General features: G+C 40.8%; 2 protein-coding genes across 2 annotated transcripts; both read left to right on the top strand.

Moving 5' to 3' along the window:
• The first annotated feature begins 449 nt into the window (after positions 1-449).
• On the top strand, positions 450-19,551 carry LOC144203200 (paxillin-like). The gene is made up of 11 exons (XM_077726558.1): positions 450-716; positions 10,405-10,586; positions 10,683-10,738; positions 10,869-11,005; positions 11,090-11,279; positions 11,350-11,485; positions 15,448-15,606; positions 15,966-16,139; positions 17,015-17,096; positions 17,193-17,341; positions 17,427-19,551. Exons 1-11 carry the CDS (start codon positions 704-706, stop codon positions 17,691-17,693), a joined length of 1,545 nt encoding a protein of 514 aa, XP_077582684.1. The 5' UTR covers positions 450-703; the 3' UTR covers positions 17,694-19,551.
• LOC144203201 (uncharacterized) lies at positions 11,554-14,308 on the top strand. Its single transcript, XM_077726559.1, has 2 exons — positions 11,554-13,086; positions 13,790-14,308. Exons 1-2 carry the CDS (start codon positions 11,842-11,844, stop codon positions 14,069-14,071), a joined length of 1,527 nt encoding a protein of 508 aa, XP_077582685.1. The 5' UTR covers positions 11,554-11,841; the 3' UTR covers positions 14,072-14,308.
• Positions 19,552-20,905: the final 1,354 nt, after the last annotated feature.

Here is a 20,905-nt window from a genome sequence, read left to right on the forward strand (position 1 = left end):
CAGTTTTCTGTTGAACACATTACATGCAGCAATTAAAAAGGTTCTGCAATTTGAGATCTGATCATTATTATGCCACTATCAATACTCTTATTTAACATTTTTGGGTATGCCCTGTAGTGTTATTTTTCACTGTATTAATTTAATTGAAGGCCTTTATTGTTATTACTATGCACAACTATACTACAATGAGATTTAAAGCCTCATCATAAAGTGCGCACATAAATAAGTAATACATAAATAAGTAGTCAACATAATAAGTAGTCTGAAAGATATACATGCATACAACATAGAACTATAGAGAACATGAATAATAAATGCATACATTTTTTAATGGTCACTTCCACATCCCTTGTTTTAAGTTAGGCACCCGCAGCACTTTAATGCACGATGCTGTCTCTTGTTTTGCCACTAGATGGCGCTAACACTCGAGTGTTTGCCTAGTGGGCTGCAGGGCGGCATTGGGGCTGGAAGGGGGCTGCTCCTGCTTGTTAGAGACTCTCTCTCCCCTCTCGGAGGCGATGTGACGATGACAGTGTTTGGTGGGTGTGTTAGAGAGGAACTTGAAAACTTGGCTGCGTTTAGCCAGCACATTTTAGCGAGCGGACGCTACGTTGGAGGTGCGGCCACCCCAAAAAAAAAAAAGAACGGAGCTCGACGGAGCGGCAACGTAGCGGGGTATCGACAACATTGATTTCCAGCCAACATGGATGATTTAGGTAATGTATAGCTCGCCTTCAGCGCAACATTTCAGCAACACGCGTTCGTGTGCGGGCGCCCTTAGCGTTTTCGTGGCTTGTTTTGGGTTGGAAAAAGACATCAACGTGCCCAAGTTTGGGGGAAAACAGCACGCCCGAGTACAATCTGTGAAAGCCCCCATGTGGATATTTAACGAAATGATGCCTTCAGGTACATTAAGAAAACTCCTATTAATTTCCGGGTTTATTTATTTATATAGTATATGTATCCTTTCGGTTTCACGTTCCTCTAACTTTTAATACTTGGAGCCAATTATTTGATTAAAAGCTGTGAGTAAACGTAAAATGGGAAGGCAAAACTGCCAAACATCACGGTTTTTATAAGTCAATAATTAACCATATTGTCACAGTAGCAGCAGAAAGAAGTGAATATACGCTTCATTTTTAGTCATCTACACCACCACTTGTTAAAAAGTCATTTCTATTTCAGATCATCCTGCAACGTGTGTGATCCTTCTGAAGTGTAAATATTTAAAGTCAAATTCCCTCTTGTGTTTAAAAAAAAAGTCCTGTAATTCAAAAGGAGGGGGAAACCTCAGAAGTAGGCTAATTAAACCATGACAGTGTACTGGGACTTCATTGGTAAGAGTGGTACATAGTAATCTGTATTTGCCAAATGTCTTGAGTTGTAAAGTTAATTTTAGAAGAGATTCATAAAGGAATGCTTACATCAGAATGCATTCAGTAAATCACACATGTTACATCTTGTTCATGGGAGGAAATGATGGACCTCCTTTTTGCAGCATCGCTTAAAAATATGGACTTTTCTGTCCTAGAACAGTAGTACCCTTTGAATATAGAGTTATGCCTACGCCTGCAGTCGCCAACATGGTTGGGATGACACTAGAATATTAGTCACTCGATAGCCCCCCAATATTTATGACTACTAGCTCATTGGGTGCTTAAAAAAGAAGTGTCACGCAACCCAGTCTAACATCATACAGTTGTAAATAATACCATGGTTCTAACTGCCGTCTGTAAACCTCTCCTTTCCCATGCAGCAGTGCTGGTGTTTTGTCTTCAATTTATGATTATTTAAACAGCTATTTGGGATGTTAATATGTTTATTCACCACCCAGATGAGAATCCCTCCATGTATTTTTAGCAGAGAGGAAGCGTCCTCTTCTCAAATGATGTGCCAGCAGCAACCTGAAACCTTCGATTGGCCTTCAGACACCTCTCTTTCATTTAGTCTACACAGGAGCCCACGGCGGATTGTGAAATGTAGTCGTGGGAGCGGGGGGGGGGGGGTCTAGCCACATGAAAGCCACAGCCAGAATTCATGCTCCCTCTTGCTCCACCAACTCTTCTATGATGCTGACGATGCCAGTGGCCAACCACACAAGCCACTGTCTATTGACTATTTAAAAGCTGGCTGAGCAGATCAATGCAGATTTTCATTTTTGGTAACCGGCTTTTTAGTCAAGTAGGCATCTGGAAACATGTGGGCGATGTACTGATTTGAATTGCTTCGTTGTTGACACAGATGTGTTTAATCTTCTCGTGATACCGTGACATTTCTCTAGGTAAACTTGGATTGACCTTGCCTCCTCGTTTTTTCACTTTACATCTTTCACAAGCAAAATGCGGTTGTCAAACAGCCTCTAAATTAGCTTTCTTTCTCTAACGCCGATGGGCCCTACCTCAGTTTTGTTGATTCTTTGTTTTGGTTTGCCACACTGTCATTTTAGTAGCAGCGTTTTGATGTTAGGTGACTCCCTAGTGCGTTGTCAGCTCAGCCGCCGCGGCGTTGAATATGTCACTCACAGGGTGGGGGTGGGCGTCGTACTTCTTAAATGAGAACTGATGTAGCCTAGATACGCTTAAGTCTAAATTTAGGCTGGCAAACTGTCTACACCAATACAAAAAGCTTAAGAAGAGAAGAGGCTACTTATGGTTAGTTTCACATTATTCTGATTAACTCTGCTAAGTATAAAAGTTAAGGCAAGAGCGTTTTTTTGTGTTGAAACATACAGGTAAGATGCATTATTGTAATGGAGCAGAATCAAGGTTGTTTACTAACAAAATACACGTCATATTGTTTTAACATTATGTTCATAAGAACATAATTGTTAAAATGGTGTCGTACAAACACAATGTCAAGACAATATACTCCTGGCATTTTTTGTTTTAGGATAATGTAGACCACTCACTGCATTTTTTTTAATTGTAGTTCCTTAAAACGTTATTCATTCTAGTTCCCATTTTACAATATGCCAAAAAAAGTAGGAAAAGGTTATGTACACCCACTAGCCATACTACTAATAATGCATGTCAGAGTTTATCTGGTAATCTATATATGAACATTGACTAATTCTGTGACAAAATGCTCCCCAAAATTCAGTATTCTGCTATTTTAAACAGGTATTATTTTGTCACCTCTGGCACCTAGTTTTTGAAATAACTTAGTTAAAAAAATTCACCATTCGCAGTGTTGGCCTTCCAGTTAAAAGTCAACACTGGATGAATATAACCAGTCATATTTTGAAGGAATCCCTCAGGGTTTTGTCCATCTGTTTAACTTTGAAGTGAATTTGCTGAAGGGCTTTGAACCATATGTTGGTAGGCACACGCGAGCACGCACACACACATGCACGATGTCTTCAGGTCACAGTCCGCTGGTGTGGACAGGCACTTTGACAAGCAATCTTACTGAGCAGTGACGGTTCCACAGTCGGTCCGCCAGCCATTATGTCATTTGGCATTGGTTTTGATGCAGCCTTTGAGGCGACATCTCCGTACCTGTGGGATTCATGCCTAAATTAGGATATGATCTGTTTTTGTTAGTTTTACATTGGCAACTCTATTGTCGCTGTACATGTAAGATCCTGCTGTTTGCGGCCACTCCTTTTTTTGCTTGGGTGTATGAAGAAGTACATGTGACAGGAAGTGCCCTATAAGACCTCAGTGCTGTGGTGGACTATATTCAAGTGCACTATGTGCCATTAACTAACACTGCAGGTCATAAATGCTGTTAGTCACTGGCTGGCTTTTTCTGAGGATTTCCTCAATGAGACGTCCATGCCGAAACGGGAAAATCCCAGTAACCTTCAATATCTTTAGTGTCCTTTGCTTCCTCATGTGCCCCTTAGAAACCAGATTTTGAAGCTAACGTTAAATGTCAAGACCCCATAAAAGTAGCCTTAACAACAACAAAAAGGTTGCAATCTTGATATATAAGATGGCTTGTTATTTTTGTAATTCCAAATCTTTTTAAAAGTCATTTCTTTTGTCATTTTTAAATCTACATATTTCTGCAAACATGTCTGTTGTACTCCCCTGCTTGACTGTGATCCAAATTAAGGCATAAAAACAAAAAGAAAACTACACCCTTCCCCCTTTCAAGATGGCACTTTTGTTACTTGGGTGGGTGTGTTTGGTTTTGGCAGTGTGTCCAGTCCACCACAAATTTTATTGTCTTGGGCGTTTAGAAAGAAGTAACTTGCTTTGGCCCCTGTAGTGGTGTAAATAAATGCTATCTACCGAGGATTTTTCATATTTAAATAGTCTTAAATTTATTAAAAATAATATCTAGTGCTTCTTAAATCTGTAAAATGTTAAATTGCAGCCTATTGCGTGAAATTGTATTGTAATTTTTTTTGTTCATTTGCGGAGTTAATCATTCTATGCAATGTTTTATATAACATTTGCCATAGAATTAGTATGGAAATTCTTTTCTGCATGGTATTTGAAACCTTTTTCAATTTAGCTCGGGTAAACTGGCGACACAGTGTGTGAGTGGTTACCATGTCCACCTCGCAGGCTTTTCCCTTGCCATTTACATATTCTCCCCGTGCCTCTGTGGGTTTTCCCCGTGTAGTGGTCACTCCCAATTGTCCCTGGAGGCGAATATGTATGTGAATAATTCTTCATCTTTGACCACACCTACTGTCAGTAGTTAACTGGGATAACCTCCAGCACCCCCATTCAATTGGTGAGACTTAACGGCTCGTAAAAAAAAAGAAAAAAAAAAGAACAAACTTGATTAAAGTCTTTAGGATAAATCCTTTGAATTACCCTTTTGATAAAATATTTCTGTAAGGGTTACAGGATGTGTGTGCAGGGTAAGATAACACTGCGCTTATATGAGAAAATGTTGCCAGAGGTTATAATAAATGGTTAGCTATGAATGGATTTGATTCATGGAGAAAGATAAGGGTTACCTCTGCCAAGTGGGATAGGGCAAACATGAGACAAGGGGTGGTTTATTCACACCTGTTGTACAGAATAGAATTGTATTCTTTTGCAAATTTCTGTTTACTGATGATTAGCCACATGGCCAAGAGGCTTAAAATGTGTCATTGCTGTTGTATCCAAGGCCCAACTTCCCATATTTCAAAATCACATTGGCCATTGGTTCTGGCTCTAGAAAGGAGTAGATTACATTGGCACTATTCATTGATTTTTTTAGTTTGTACAATAAAAGCATGTTCCTGAACTCGGATATGGATGAAGATGACCAGAACATTGTGTAATTTGGCTTTGTAACTTGTGTGTGGGAGTCTGTTCATCCTGGTGAAAATATTCAAGGGATGTTCGTTTTCATTTAATGGAGCCAGGTTTCATTATACCATGACCGCCGAGACCAGTGCTTCTCATTTTTTTCCTTTGCGCTCTTAACAGTAGAGTTGCATAGGTTTTTTTTTTTTTTAATATTTCCTCCTCTTGGTTTTCAAGGTGACTTGTGTTTGATTCACTATCTGTGTTGCTCTCCGGCTTTTTTTTCCAACCCTGTCAAATTATTTTCCATGGTGTTTTGCTGTGGTGCCCTCTGAGGGCAAAAGCCCCAAAGTCAGTCAGTCAATGTCGCTGACTTCTAGTACACCAATGGTCAGATGCACGTCGGGGGGCTCGCCTCAGAATTTGAGAAGCACTGGCTTAGACACACTGTAGCATACAATGCCATTGACTCCTTTGATGATTGTCCCCAGCCATGGCCATTAACAATTTTGGAGGTTACTATACGCATTGTGCATAAAAAGTCGGGTTCATTCGGGGAATTATTATTTTAGGCTTTAACACTGTGTGACCAATGTATGGTGAAGATTATTCATCCACATAGACTGACAAATTCAGGTTTAGGGATTTCTAGTCATGTGATTTGCTTCTGCTTTGCAGTGACTGTCCTCTCCGTTCACTTCCCCGTGTCCTTGTCCTCCTGTAAGGGACAGAGAGCAGCTTGTTTTTGAGCATCTGACCTACTTTGCTGGAGGGAATACACGACCAAACCAGACCAAACTGATTGCAAGTAGGGAAAAAAATGTCAGGACATCTTTCCATCAAATTGTTTTATGTACTCTTGCTTACTGATGAGGCACCATGACCAAGTGGTAGAAGAGTCTTCTCTCAACCCAAAGGCTGTCCCAGTGTCCTTGAGCAAGATTTGAAATCCCCCTATACTGTTGAAGGCGTGTCATCAGTAGGTGAACAAAAAAATGGCGTCAAAGATTTCGAAAACCGAAGGTAGAAAAGCATTAATTTAAATATAATGATAACTGGTTGCAACACAAAGGTCTCGTAAATAACTGTTAGATTTATATTTTTTAACAAATGAATTAGCCATCTTAATTCTGTTTATTGGCTTTTTTTTAAACGCCACTCTTATTAAAACCCTAAGGTACAGGATTTATTTGCCTTCTGCGCGCTGATGCCATTTATTGGCAAGGCCGTATCAGTGATTTACTTAGCATCGTTGAGAGGGTCTTTGGACAACCTTATCCCTGTCGTTGAGTTCTCTGTCAGACAGATGATGCAAGTTTAAAGGATACTAAAGTGTCAGAATTGGACTTATTGCATCTAGGGACTATCCAGTCTCCCAAAGGAGCAGGGCTTATCACAGACCACGTTTTTTCTGTCTTTTTACTACTGAATTTGGGTTTTGCGATCCAATGTTTTTTCCCGAATTAATTATGGAAAAAATTACACTGTGTGCTTGCCCCTCCATAGAGAGTCCCCAATAAAATATGTAACATAGATTCGGTAAAAAAAAACATTTTGTGTATGTTGGGACAATCTGTCAAGTCGGATCTCATGGGTCAAGGTCATACGGTGAGTATATTTTTGGCGATTTTGTTTGTGCTTCAAATGCAAGCAGCAAGACTGTGTGGTTCACTTTATGTTGCACCTGCTTGTGCGGGTTTGGGGTGAAAAAGTTCATTTTGTCTGCTGTCCTCAGAGTGGCCCTTGGGGGGGGGGGGCAACAAGGGCAAGTGCATGACTCACTAGGGATCGTCTCTTGTTTTGGTCTAAGGCTGGGGTATTCATTGTGTGCCAACACGTATTGCAGCGACAGGCCGTCTCGCTCACGACACTACATGAAAGGCTGTCATATCGCGTTATACGCTCACTCGCTCTGACTCAACACGCGGAAAGCGTAGCCTCTTGAAGCTATCTTGTTCAGTTGTTCACCACTCATGTGTTCCCGTATGAACAACGAGCTGTGGCATGTCAGGAATTCATACCAGCTACATCAAATACAGAGGAAGACCCTAAAGAGTCACAGGAAGGAATGAAAGGATGGACAGAACCAGAGCAAAAATAGAGGATTTTATATATTCTACTTAAAATGTCATGACATTTCAAAACTTCAGCGATAGACATTGTTTTTCGTATATGCCTTAAGCCAGAATGGCTGCCCCACCCCTTACTGTGAACATTACTATATTATCCCTTGATGCTTACATTTCTGTTTAGTCAACTGTTTAGTGCATTTATATAAACCTAACAATTAATTTTGAACCAGCATTTCACAATTAAATAAAAAATATAGTTAAAAAAATCAGTCAAACTGTCTCAGTGTAATCCTGACTTTTTAATAATTCAGTGCATTGATTTGTACATGCATTCATTACCAAAAAATGTGTATACTACGTTAGAAGGACAGTGCTCTGCCTCGGTTGATGTCCTTGTAAACTAGTGCTCACTGGTAATTTATTCAATTATCTTTCATATTCTGATCTGAGAGCTACTCTTTCTGTAGTCTGGTATGGCATTGTTGAAAATGTACTCCTTATATGGCTCCTTCCATACCCTTTTTTCCCTGCAGATCCCCCTCCCTCTTTTTAAATCCTGTTCCTCTCATTCGCTATCCCACCACCCACATCTCCCCAGTTCCTTTTTATCTTCCTCTCACTTCCTTTTTCGCTTTCCTGTAATGAACCCCTGCACAGAGCAATGTCCGTGTAATTAAAATGCATACCATTCATCTGGGAGGAAGGAAGTCTACTCCACCTGCCTCAACCCAGATTTTAGTCTTGAAAGATGGGGATACACCAGCGTTGCAGTAGTTTTACCTATTTCATAATAATGCAATATCTAGGGTAAATAATAGCAAGTATATATACATATATATATATGTATTACGATTGAACTTATTTAAACACTACACCCAGATCACCCTATCGTTATGTTTATTTGGGTGAGGGTGTCCCTCATTTAGAATGTGTTTAGTACTTAATATCAGCTCCAATGAGATTTCATTCAGTGTGTTGTCCATAAAATACAAATAGCCAAATAAAACTATTGAAATGACATGGAGACTTTTAAAATAGGTGTTCTGATCTGTAGCATCTGGATGAATGCGATCCCAATTGTGCATTGATAAAATGCTTTAAAAACTGGAGATGGCCTTGTAATGTTGGGAAGGGGACAGTTTCAATGGGCTCTTGTTCTTTTTCCTCATTCATGGGAGATGAAATGTTGCTCACAGGAGAATGCTTGTGTTAGTGGTATGTCCTTTTGGCAGAGGAAGCTTGACACACCTCTGTGTTTGTGTAGTTTGTGGATGGGCCAGAGCATGCCGAGCACTGGCTTTTCAGCCAACAGCTTCAAAACATCCTCATCACTACTTCCAAACTACTCCATTAGCTTTGTTTCCAACATTATTTGTGCCAATTGGTAAACAAGCTACACGTTTCGTTCACCACCGAATAGTCATTTTGGGCAATTCAAGTTGTTTGTAGCCTGTGGTTAAATGGTTCGGCGTTAACTTATTTTGGAGCTGCAAATTGTTTTCAATGATGCGTAAAGCCAGTTCAGATGCACTGCTGATTTGATTAGCATCTCTTGTGTAAACCATCTGGACTAACATCTGTTGACTAGGGTCTTCAGCACCTGCAGGAAAGCTTTGTTCCGAGAACAGCAGGAGATGGCAAATTACGCAGAGGAGTTTCTTGCAGATATAATGACGTTACCCGCAATATTCGAGGGATTATTGTATCTTACATTGTATTGATCTCACTGACAGAATTGTTTTTTTCCCCTCTGCTACTTTTCAAGGTGTATATACTGCATATGTTAATTGCTGACTTCAGCATTATACTACCCAGTTTTGTGTGAGGCGTTTTGACACAGTTGAGACTGTAACTGTCCACAGTTGCATCCCTGCCATGCAACCCAGTCTACTGGCATGTAAAATATGCTATATATCACAATGTTAACTCGGTCCAAGTGAATCTGCTATCACTCTGATCCTGCTGTGTCTCCTTGCTGTCTGGGGACTTTTACCAATGACACAGTGCTATTCTAAGCGATGGTTTCCAGGTTGTCAGATGTTTCTAATGTTACAGTTTTGATCTTCCTCTTTTATTTAAAGAGCATAGTTGATGTTCAGTAGCCTGTGAGGACCCCATAGAAAGCCAGATAGATATTGTCAAACACTTTCAGGTAAGATATTTGAACAAAGTCATTGTGAGGGGAAATCCATAGGCATCCATAGTGTTCTCTATTTGCTCTCACATTTTCCATCTGCATTTGTGATGCCGAAATTCGCCAAATACCCCTGAGTTTTATATAGGACAGCCAAAAGTGGACAAACGACAACGACGACAGGAATCCGAATTTAAATACGCATATGTTCCTATTTAAAATTAAACTCTTTATGTCAAGCGAATATAGAAAACACACTCCCTAGCCTGGCCCTATCATTATGTCTTTTTTTCCAGAGAGATTACAACTTGAATTTTTACGGTACTAAAATTTCAAACCCCATACGATTGTCTTGAAGCAATTATGTATGTGGCCCTACTGAACTAATTCAAATTTTGTACCAGGGTAAATAGAGAATGTGTTGTTGATGTTTAAATCAAACACTTTTACATGACAGTCAACATTAATTGCTCTGTCTTTAAATCAGCCCCTATTTGGCAATCAATAATACAGTGCGATTTTATAATAAGTTATGGACTTTGCCTTTATCTTTGATTAGAGCTGTTGGCTATACTCCCCCTCCCAATAAGCCAGGAGAAGTATTAGATGATCATTATAATACTGTTGTATAATGGTAGCTGCAGTATTAAGTAGTATCTAATGCATATGAATATGCACACAGACTGATTAAGCCCTTTATAACTGATTGATGATACCGGTTCTCTTCTGTTAAATTTCCTTTATCATCGCTACCTCGGGTAATGTGCCAAGTTTGGAAGCTTCTCTCAGACTCATGTCACTCGTAGTTTGCATGCTTGGCTTGCTCACTTGAGGCAAGTAGATACATTAGTACTTTGTTACTGGCATGGCGTGTGAGATCAGTTAAAATTGACTGTATTTAATTTTGTACGAACATAACTGTAGATTGGTTCAGAATAAAAAAAAAGTAGTATTTACTAAACATATGTATGTACTGTAAATTCTTTCTTCTGTATTTCCTAAGATGCTTTATTGGCGGATCTGGAGTCCACAACATCTCACATTTCAAAACGTCCACTCTTCTTATCTGATGACACGGCCTACTCTCTTCCTGTTGGGGGTCAGAACCAGCAAGATTTCTCCTTTTCACCCCAAGATCAATCTATTCCAACTGAGAAAACCCTCAATGGATTACAGGAAACAGACGTAAATACTTTTGGACATATAATAATCACCAAGACTAACTTTCATTTAATAGACCTAGTACAACTGACTACTTACTTTGTGACTTCTTTTCCTTAGTCGCAAGATTGTAGCAGTCCACTTCAACCACCTGCAGAAGAGGACCATGTATACAGGTAGAATACCCTGTTAAAGAAGAAAAAGAATATGTTCTCTTTGATAATGTTATTCTGACCATTAAACCCAGAATGTATTTTTCATTCTCTGATTATTAATACGTCTTGAATGTTTCTGCTTTATATGTAGTTTTCCCAATAAACAGAAGAGCAGTGAATCTTCTCCTGCAATTAACCAGTCATTTGGCAGTAACCTGTCAGAATTGGACCGCCTGTTGCTGGAACTTAACTCTGTGCAACAAAGCACACCAGCCTATGCTACTGAAGGTTTGCCTATGACTTGGTGTCATGTTGTGAAATGTGTTATTTCCAGTATGATGAAAGCCTTCTAATGCCTTTGTTTTACAATAGAGGAGACAGCCCCACCACTCCCTGCCAGCATCGTGGTCCACAGTACTCAGGAGAATGGAGGTTCCATTCCAACCCAGGTCTCGCCACCTGTGTTGGAAAAGCACTGTGCCACAGTCAGAGGAATAGAAGATGTACGACCAAGCGTAGAGAGCCTCCTGGATGAGCTAGAAAGCTCTGTACCCTCACTTATGTATGTGAGATTCATCTGTTATAAAATGAATCATTGTTCTGACAAGTCATTTGAATCATTCCTCTTTTAGTCCTGCTCCCTTGGTGGTGTCAGACGGACAAGAGGAAACACAAGCACAGCAACAAGCACGAATGTCTGCATCCTCTGCGACGCGAGAACTCGATGAACTGATGGCCTCCTTGTCGGATTTCAAAGTCCAAAGCAATGTGAGAATTTTAGACATATATTTTTTCTATCATTTGAAAAGTAAGAATACTTCAGACAGATACATCCGAGTGTAATTGCTGTGAGTTAAAATAGAAAATTCCTTGCCTCTTTCGGGGGAGACCCAAGGAATCCTAAGTGGCTTACTTATTTCAACCCTGAATGACTCTAGTTTGTTTTTGTCTATGAGACATTTCTTTCCATTCCCTTCATCTCAACCCATTTTTCTTGATCTTTCTCTTTTCTCTATCACCGTGTGTGTCTTTGTTTATATGTATGTGTGTGTTATTGGTAGTCTGGCTCTCAACTTTCATTGAAACAAGAAGTCTTAGACCCCTCTTTTGCTACTGGCTCACAAATGGTCATCCATGACTCTTCATCATCAATTACCCATTTTGACTCATCCTTGGATCTTGATCCGTTATCTAGTTCCACTCCACCGTCCTGTACTCCTCTTTCCCTGGAACTCCACATAGATGAAGATGGTTGCTCGACCCCTACCTTTACTACTAATTTGACTACGTTAACAGCATCTAAAAAAGGAGGTGGTGGAATTGTCACCTCAGAGATCTCTAATTTTGAGAGCTTTGGTGTTTCTAATGGTCAAAAGCAACCCATTCAAAAATTTATTAGCACATCTAGTGAGTCAACCAATGAAGTCTCTAATAATGAAGTTTCAGATTCACAGTACATGAATTCAGATATTTCCAATTTAGACACTGCCTTTTTAGTAGCAGAATCCAAACAAAGCCCGCCTAGTTTGCCCAAACAGTCTCGTCTGACTCAAGACCATAGCCCCCTTTATGAACATGACAACCAAGCGCCTGGACCAGGCTTAGATATGCTTAATATCAATGAATCTTCTGTAACACCAACAACTCCAGAAACATTGCCAATGTCTGCTAGACCTGTAACCGTTCCAAAATCATCAGGTCAGGTTTCAAGTAATGTTCGTAGGAGTCCAGCATTACTTCCCAAGCTGGCAATTCCAGTTCCAAAGCTTGAAAGTCCTATGACTGTCCATGGTGTCTCCAGCATAGAAACCGCATCCAAAAGTTGTACTCCAGAACTAGTTGCTAAGATTGCACAACCAGTACGTCCAAACATTTCAAGTCTATCACCAGTTCGAAAAAGTGAAAATCCAGCCGCTCGGAGTCCTACTGTAGTCGTGAAAAAGACCTATATGGTTGCAGCTACTAGTACTAGTCCCACAAATTCACCAGTTTCACTTGCTGCTTCACCAACGACTCCATCTTCCCCTCCTACCAAATATCAGCAAAGTGAAATAATGGACTTGACATGGCCATGTCGGGATCCTGTCCTGGATAATGCCTTAGATAAACTTTTAACACCTGAATTGACCCCGTTAGATGAGAGCCGTACACCAACTTTTTTCATGCTCGGGGAGGAGAACAGACCATGGGATGTAGATGATGCCTTGTACCCAGACGTGAGCCGAGAGGATACCCTGACACCCATGACCGAAGCAAGTTGGCTTGATGAGTGTTTCACGCCCTCCACCTGCCCAGGGACACCAGATGCAGCGCTGGATCTTCCTACACAGCAGCCATCTGCCATCGAGCGTATATCTACTTCTGGCCAAGTAGGCGATGCATCAAATCTTCTCCCAAAATAAGATGTATGAGATGAATGAATGTAAAAGTATCAAATATCCCAAACATCTTATTTTGGGAGAGCAGTTCCTGGAATTGGACTGGAGTTGTGGGAATGTCTACTTTGTTGAAACCTCAAGTCGGTGTGATGTGATGCATGGAGTGTCTTTGCATAAGACTTGCTAAAGCCTCTTAAGGAATTGGTTTCTTTGTGGGAGTTTTTTGTGGCTGGTGTCGAAAGAATTGATAATAAGATGACTGCATGCCCCCGCTTGCCTAAATCAAGAATTGTAGTCGTCATAGGGCCGCGCCTGTAATGTTTACGCCATCAGCAATGATGCAATCATCAAGAGGTACTTTTGCAAGACTACTTTTCTGATATCTAGCAGTTTTCTCCCTGCTGTATATATTTGTTTCAAATTTGATCCTCAGCCCGACTTTCTCTCATGCAGACTGATTTGCAAGCGCTTTGTGATGGATGAGTCTCTGGCATGCCATGCCTCACTTACCTAGAGCAAATGGTTTTGAGTTGCATTGACAGAAGAGAATTTTTCTTTCTTCTGCAAGAATTTAAATTGGATATGGCTTTGTGTGTTGCAAATGCAGAGCATTTTGGCAGTGCCATTGATTGTTCTTCCTGTGTTTAACATGACACGGAATTTAGCACAACCTGCACTATCATCTGCTCTCCAGCTCAAGTCGGTTATACGTCGCACAAAAGAGACCACCAATGTGCATCCGATGTACAAGGACGGTGTTGTGCGCCGTAAAATGGGACCAGTTATTGTGAATAAGAGTAATTCACAAGATCGGCTCATTGAGGAGCTGCAGGGTAAACTGGGAATTGGCCGCGTGGAACGCCGTCGCAAGCAACAGCCAGATGATTGGCTGACGGAAGGAGTCATCGTCATGTCAAACCCACAACGAATCCGGGAAGACAGGCCCGTGGATAAGGTAGACATTAGAGAGGTTTAGCAGTTTGATGACATCCAGTTCAAATGCAAAATTCCGATGATCGGAGAAGTGAGTTTAAAATGTTCTGCATTATTTAAGGCTGTAGCCAGTTTTTCATTTGTCAATTCTATTTTTCTAACATTTCTTCATCTTCTCTACCAATATGCTTTACTTCATTTACTCCTCTTTGCCTTTTACTTTCTAATTCCTACTACAGATACCCATCCCTCCTGAGTCTCCTGTGCCCCAAAGAAAAGTCATCCCCCCTTTGAAGTCCCCTCCAGCCCCCAAAAAGCTGCCCCCAGTAAAACAGGCACCGCCGCCACTACCACTACCGCCATTACCACTACCGCCACCCCCTCCAACACCTCCCCCACCCCGGGAACCCACCCCACCACCTCCGAAGGAACCTACTCCTCCCCCAAAGGAGCCTACGCCTCCCCCTGTACAGCCTCCTCCATCACCAAGCCCCCCACCCAGGCCTATCACTCCACCACCGCCTCCCAAGGTCTTTATATCAGCGTCCTGTCAGACCGAGTATGACGCCCTGTTCCCACCTATACAGGCACGGATCACCTCTCTCCTTCTCTCTCATTAATTTTCACTTTAAAACGGCTCCCATTTCATGAGCGTCACAACTACGAGAGCTGTCTGTAATTCATTTGACCATTGCAACTTGAAACTGCAGTTTATACCTTCTGTATTTAAGGCAGCACCAGGCTTGAATAGGCCTCGGGTCTGTTTTTGGCAGCACACTGAAAACAGATAACCTCCTTGAGCTACCACTGAAACCCAGTCAGTCACCGTCATGAGTTGCACCAAGCCCCAGGCTAGTGATAGCTAGGCCCCATTTCTAATTCTGATGTCTGACAGTGCCAAGGGTTTTGAGTTCTGAGTGTAGTTTAAAAGATTAAGGCAAGTTTTGTGTCATCCCCCTGGCCATGTGTAGGAATGTTTAGCTTGCATTGCAACTGAAACCCCATTCGTCCTATGACAGCACATTTACCATTCCACTTCCAGCCTTTTCTGACTGGACACCCATAGCTCAGAGTATGCCAGTTTATTATCAACCTCAGTAAGGTGTATGTTAAATATTTTTAGCTTCAATCACTTCAAAGCTATGCACTAAATGACGCATCATGTCTTTGATTGTGAATTTACAAAGCAAAAATGTAGGTACTATAAAGGCGAAAGGTTTCGAAAGGATCGTGATGATAGACTGTGGTCACGTAAATTTGGTTGGGTTCAAACATACTACAATTGTGCAATTGCTCCATGGTCTAGTTGGCAGATTTTAGCCTTCAGCTTCTAGTAGTATTACGTGCTTTTTACTGAACAGAATGCCCATCTATTTGTTGCCGTCTTCGTCTCTTACTAAATGTCCACATCTCTGTCAGATCCAGTCACAGGGAAAGACTTCTCCCACTGGACCACCGAAACCAGCCAATAAACTGGACAACATGCTGGGGAGCCTGCAATCTGACCTGAACAGACTGGGAGTTCAGACTGTGGCTAAAGGCGTCTGTGGAGCTTGCAAAAAGCCCATAGTTGGACAGGTGATTCTATAAAATCCAATACCATGTAGAACTTGAACATGGTAGAGACGAAACAGTCTGATGTAATTGCATGCACAGTATGTAGGCCAAGGATATGTTGTGTAAGCACTCCTATTTACTACAAGATGACAGTAGCCTAGATGAAAATGATTTTTCTCTGTAAACCATTACGGGGTATTCTTAACAAGACCCGTGAGGATGGGAACGAAGCGTTTTAAGTTGTTTTGAGACTTCACTGTTCACTAAGAATAAAAAAAAAGCATATACTGTTTGAATTTCAAATGGATATTTTCTTTTTATCAGGCATTTTTCCCTTTCATTTTGTTTGTATTTAATCCTGTATGCTGTTAATCCCCTAGGTAGTGACTGCCATGGGAAGAACATGGCACCCCGAGCACTTTGTGTGCACCCACTGCCAGGATGAAATAGGCTCCAGGAATTTCTTTGAACGCGAGGGACAACCTTACTGCGAGAAAGATTATCACAGTCTCTTCTCACCACGATGCCATTATTGCAACGGACCCATACTGGATGTGAGTAATGCATATCTGAACACACTCACGCCATTTCCTCGTGTACTCCATGGATGGGTGGATCTTGTTTAGTTCTTTATTCATAGGCTAATGGAACATGGCTTTTATTGAGTGAGCGACTTCTTACAGACACTCTCATATCTGTATTTCCATTAATAACACACGCACACACATGCGTCCTTCCAGCGTCCCTTGAGGGGGAAGTACCGTAGACTCTAACACGGGAATGTCCAACATTAGTCACTCAAGATTTTTTCCATCCATTTCCTCAGAGGTTCTTGACACTTCTTTCCTGAGCAACATGCGTAGACATTTAAAGTATGACAATACATCCTTATGATGATATAGCGTCATAAATAATGAGCCAACTAGTTGCTAACAAAATTGTCCACTCTGCTTGCTTTATTTACAGAAATGATGCACTGAAGTACAAAAGCGAAAAGTACAAAAAAGGAAAATTGTTGATTTTCCCCATTTTTCAATACTATAAGGTTACCAAAAAGGTTCTGTCTATTTAAAAAAAGACATACTAACACTAGCTTTTTTGGTTGCCTTATAGTTTGTTTTTCTATTTTATAGCTTTAATAAAGAATATTATAGATTGATTTCCTGAATTTTTATATATCGCCTTATTGAGCTTTGTGAGTCCTGCCTCGCTCATCATATGGTATTGTGGGCTAACCAGAACTTGTCAAGTTGTGGACGTATACTTAATGTTGTGGCTGGCTGGTCTATTAAATCTAATTTGCATTATGGTTAATTGGATTTGCACTGATGTGCTAAAAGAATACTACAGTAGTTAGTCTTTTGAGACCTTGTTCCCTCTAGTGGTGAGCTATAGGATGCAAATTCTTTAAACACTTGTCCTCTCACAGAAAGTGGTAACTGCTTTGGACAAAACATGGCACCCAGAACATTTCTTCTGTGCCCAGTGTGGCGCCTTCTTTGGACCTGAAGGTACTAGAGCACTCCCCGAATACCTCGCATGGGTAGATTAAAGTTAGGCATTAAATAAACATGAAAATGTCATCATGAATCACTGCTTCCGTGCAGGATTTCACGAGAAGGATGGAAAGGCATTCTGCAGGAAGGACTACTTTGACATGTTTGCTCCCAAGTGCGGAGGCTGTGCCCGGGCCATTCTGGACAACTACATCTCTGCACTCAACTCACTGTGGCACCCCGAATGCTTCGTCTGCAGGGTGAGACACGTTGAGTCTCCGTACCACGGTTTAGCATCACTTGGCATCGCCTTATTTGAGTCTACCATATACTTCTCTTTTGTAGGAGTGCTTCACGCCGTTCATAAACGGCAGCTTTTTTGACCACGACGGTCAGCCGTACTGCGAGGCGCATTATCACGAGCGGCGTGGCTCGCTGTGCTCGGGCTGCCAGAAGGCCATCACGGGCCGCTGCATCACAGCAATGGGCAAGAAATTTCATCCGGAACACTTTGTGTGTGCTTTCTGCCTCAAGCAGCTCAACAAGGGCACTTTTAAAGAGCAGAACGACAAGCCCTACTGCCATGGTTGCTTTATCAAACTCTTCAGTTAAGCCCGTACGTCTTTTCTAGCTCGTCTAAATGCACACAATGGGTGTTTTTGTACCACATGCGTGAGCCTTGGATAGGGTGGTTCACATAATTACAGATTCATGTCGCAACTTCTGACACTGAAGGGACTTTTTCCTGCCTGTCCAATCTCTCAGGCTTTTTGCTAAAGGCGTTTTATCCATCCAAAGAGTTGTTGACAATTTTAATCTTTTCAAGCAACAACATAATACAGTTTCCCCTCGTTTGTGTAATCCTAAATGTATGCCAGGGTGTTTTTATGGTCTACGGGATAACAGAAATTTCATGTATAAAATGTGCGATTGAGCTCCCCAGGCTGGAAAATTTTTTTTACCCTATTTTTCTCTTTTGTCAAAATAGCTTGAATGCATGGAGCGTAGAGAGCAGATATGGTGTTTTAGTGGCCAATCTGTGTGATTAACCCATGAACAATCATTTAACAGTTTTTGTCGTTGCACTCTCCTAACTACATTATTTTTGATTAGACTGTCCTAATTCTGGTGAGTTTCAGTGTCTTATGTTTCTACTCCTTTTTTTTTTTTTTACTGTACACCTAAAAAGAACATCTGTACTGGGTAGATACCTAGTTTGTCATCTACATTAGCTGGTGACTTAATTGTGATTTACACATCTTGAGTTTTATACCCAAAGGAATAACAATTGACTTTTCTTTTTTAAATCCGCCATTCAATTAGAAATAGGCACATTTACTAATGGTGCAAAAACGTTAAAATACAGATATGTATTTCACATCTGTATTCATGCACAAGTTCTACTATTACAATTCATTCTTTGTGATGCCTCAGTTAACTTTTTCCATATTTTAACTCTTGTGATTTTATTACTGTTTTAATACAAAGGCTAGTTTTACATATGCTAGTGCATGTTACTGTGATTTACAGTTTTCTACCCACCAGCTATTGTTGCAATCCAATCTGCAGTAAATTTATATCTGTGTAAAACTGTCAACCATGTGACAGAACTGTGTTTTGTTTCTGTTTTTATGAAAATGTATATTTGTAACTCAAATTGCTGTGGAGAGAGCTGGCTCTACTGGCATGAAAGCTGAAAGTAGATCAGCCTGGTCTCTGTCATGCACACAGAAACATTTTTATCAATCTGTGTTTTAAAAAAAATGTTTTTCTTACCATATTACCAAATTTAGTCTTTGATTTTGCTTCAAGTGCCAAACGTCAGCAGGTTGTGGCGGTCTAAGTGTTTTTAATACACCTTTTTTTTACTCCAAGCTTTTTCACAAGCTGATTTTTCATCAATGAGTATGCAAGGTGTTTTAATCTACATTTATAGTTGCAAGGAGGGGGGACGCAATGTGCCAAATGTGTCAGTGCAATAAGGTCGAATACACTGTGTAGCCGTTCCTGTGATTTGACTCTCTGGTCAGAATTCAGGGAAATCTCTACTGTGCTGCATCTTGTTTTTAAATGCACAAGTACAATGTAGTACGTGGGTGGAGGAAAACATGGAAATACTCTTAGTTGACAGTAACTGTAAACATTCTGCTGCTTAGATGTCCACAACTTTTGACAATGTGTATTTCGGTATGACTATATTGGCTGACAAGTGTTAACAGTTTTGTTTTTTAACTCTCCATGTAGTGTTTTTGTTAGTTATATCTTTATTTTTGCCTGTCAAAAAAGATGAGCTTTTTAATTTTCAATGAGATTAAGTAAAACAAGTCAAAGAATATGTTGTGATCTTTAAACATTTTCTTTCCCAAAGAGCTTTGGTTTTTCTTGGGTGCTACCATGTAAGCTTATGTGGGGCCTGATTAGATGGATTGATTCATCACACCAATGCAAATTAAAGAGAAAAAAAACTGGATTCCCATTTTTTTCTTTGTGAATACTGTAATTTGTTTCAACACAATTGTTTTACATTCAGGTTAATACAAATGTCAGTCATTTTTCAATGTATTTTAAAAAAACAAACTCATTCACAGATGTTTTTCGACGTTGTACGGTGGCCGGTGAGACCCTCTCTATAACACTGACAGTCCAAACTGTCTTCTTGGTGCGAGGTTGTAATTTGGATTTGGTTGTCCGTGACCTCTTGGAATTTTGCGACCAATTTAGGAAACGTAGGCCAGGTATCCAGAATCTCCACATATTTTAGATTTTCCATCTCTTGAAAGTTAAGAATATCATCTTCTGGCACACCCTCACCACATAAACTGATACTTTGAAGTTTAGGAAAGAGTGAGGGGACATAAGAGGCAAATTCATCCATACATGGATTTTGGTAGGAGTCAACATGGAGGTGGATGAGATTGGGTAGAATCTTGGAAATATTCCGAATGTCCTCTAAAGTTACTATTTTACTGCAATATGTGAGACTGCTGAGTGAAGTCGGAATGGCTCTGATGTAATGTAAAATGCTTGGACCTGAAGTAATGGCCAAGGTTGACAGGCGATGGAGCCCACGCAGCCAGATTTGCAAGTTCTCGCTGGAGGAACCGAGGAACTTAGTCTTTTCCTTATAGCGGAGAACCAACGTGTCCAGGTTTGGCATCATCTCCATCACACCTTGTGTCAGTGAATCGCAAAACATATCGAGTTCCAAACTGGATAGTGGGTGTTCCCACTCTAAGGGAGAATGTTCAGGGACCCTGATTCCACCTTGAGCTGGGGTACAACGCCAAGACAGATGCCTCAGACGTGGAAAACTGCAAAGTATCCAGTGAATAATCGTCGATAGATCGCAATTCTTAACGATGCGGTCACACACCAACGATCTGAGATTAGTGAAGACTGCCAGTGCAGAAATAAAACGTTCGGGGCTCCCTTTAAAAAAGATATCACACATAGACAGATGAGTCAACCTCTCCGCTTGTGGAAGTGTGAAGAGGTTCGGCGAAACATCGCTGCAAGCTCCCCGCACAACTAGATGTTTAAGTTGGGAGAAGTTCTTCAGGGAGTCAAAAATGTCGTCAGTGTTTTTGTCCATAATCAAAGTGGTGATAGAAGGGAGGTACCGAGCCAGCAACTCCCAGTCATTCGCCACATGGCTTCTCATCACCACTTTAGTAACGTTTCTTCGGCGCAGCATCTTCCAGAAGTCACAACTGTAACGTTTGGAAGATTTGAGGACTGGAGTCCAGTATTTCCATAGCAGTCCGCAGTCAACAAATTCTTTAAGGTAAGTACACGTGGAGCGGATGCTGTGCTTGTCAATCATG

Source organism: Stigmatopora nigra, chromosome 10, assembly GCF_051989575.1.
Source record: "Stigmatopora nigra isolate UIUO_SnigA chromosome 10, RoL_Snig_1.1, whole genome shotgun sequence".
Taxonomy (NCBI): Eukaryota; Metazoa; Chordata; class Actinopteri; order Syngnathiformes; family Syngnathidae; genus Stigmatopora; species Stigmatopora nigra.

Coding starts and splice junctions, on each gene's coding strand:
- LOC144203201 (XM_077726559.1), top strand. CDS start 11,842: ATGGTCATCCATGACTCTTCATCATCAATTACCCATTTTGACTCATCC. Junction 13,087..13,789: donor GTATATCTACTTCTGGCCAA/GTAGGCGATGCA, acceptor TCTGCTCTCCAG/CTCAAGTCGGTTATACGTCG.
- LOC144203200 (XM_077726558.1), top strand. Junction 10,587..10,682: donor ATGGATTACAGGAAACAGAC/GTAAATACTTTT, acceptor TCTTTTCCTTAG/TCGCAAGATTGTAGCAGTCC. Junction 17,097..17,192: donor CGCCTTCTTTGGACCTGAAG/GTACTAGAGCAC, acceptor GCTTCCGTGCAG/GATTTCACGAGAAGGATGGA.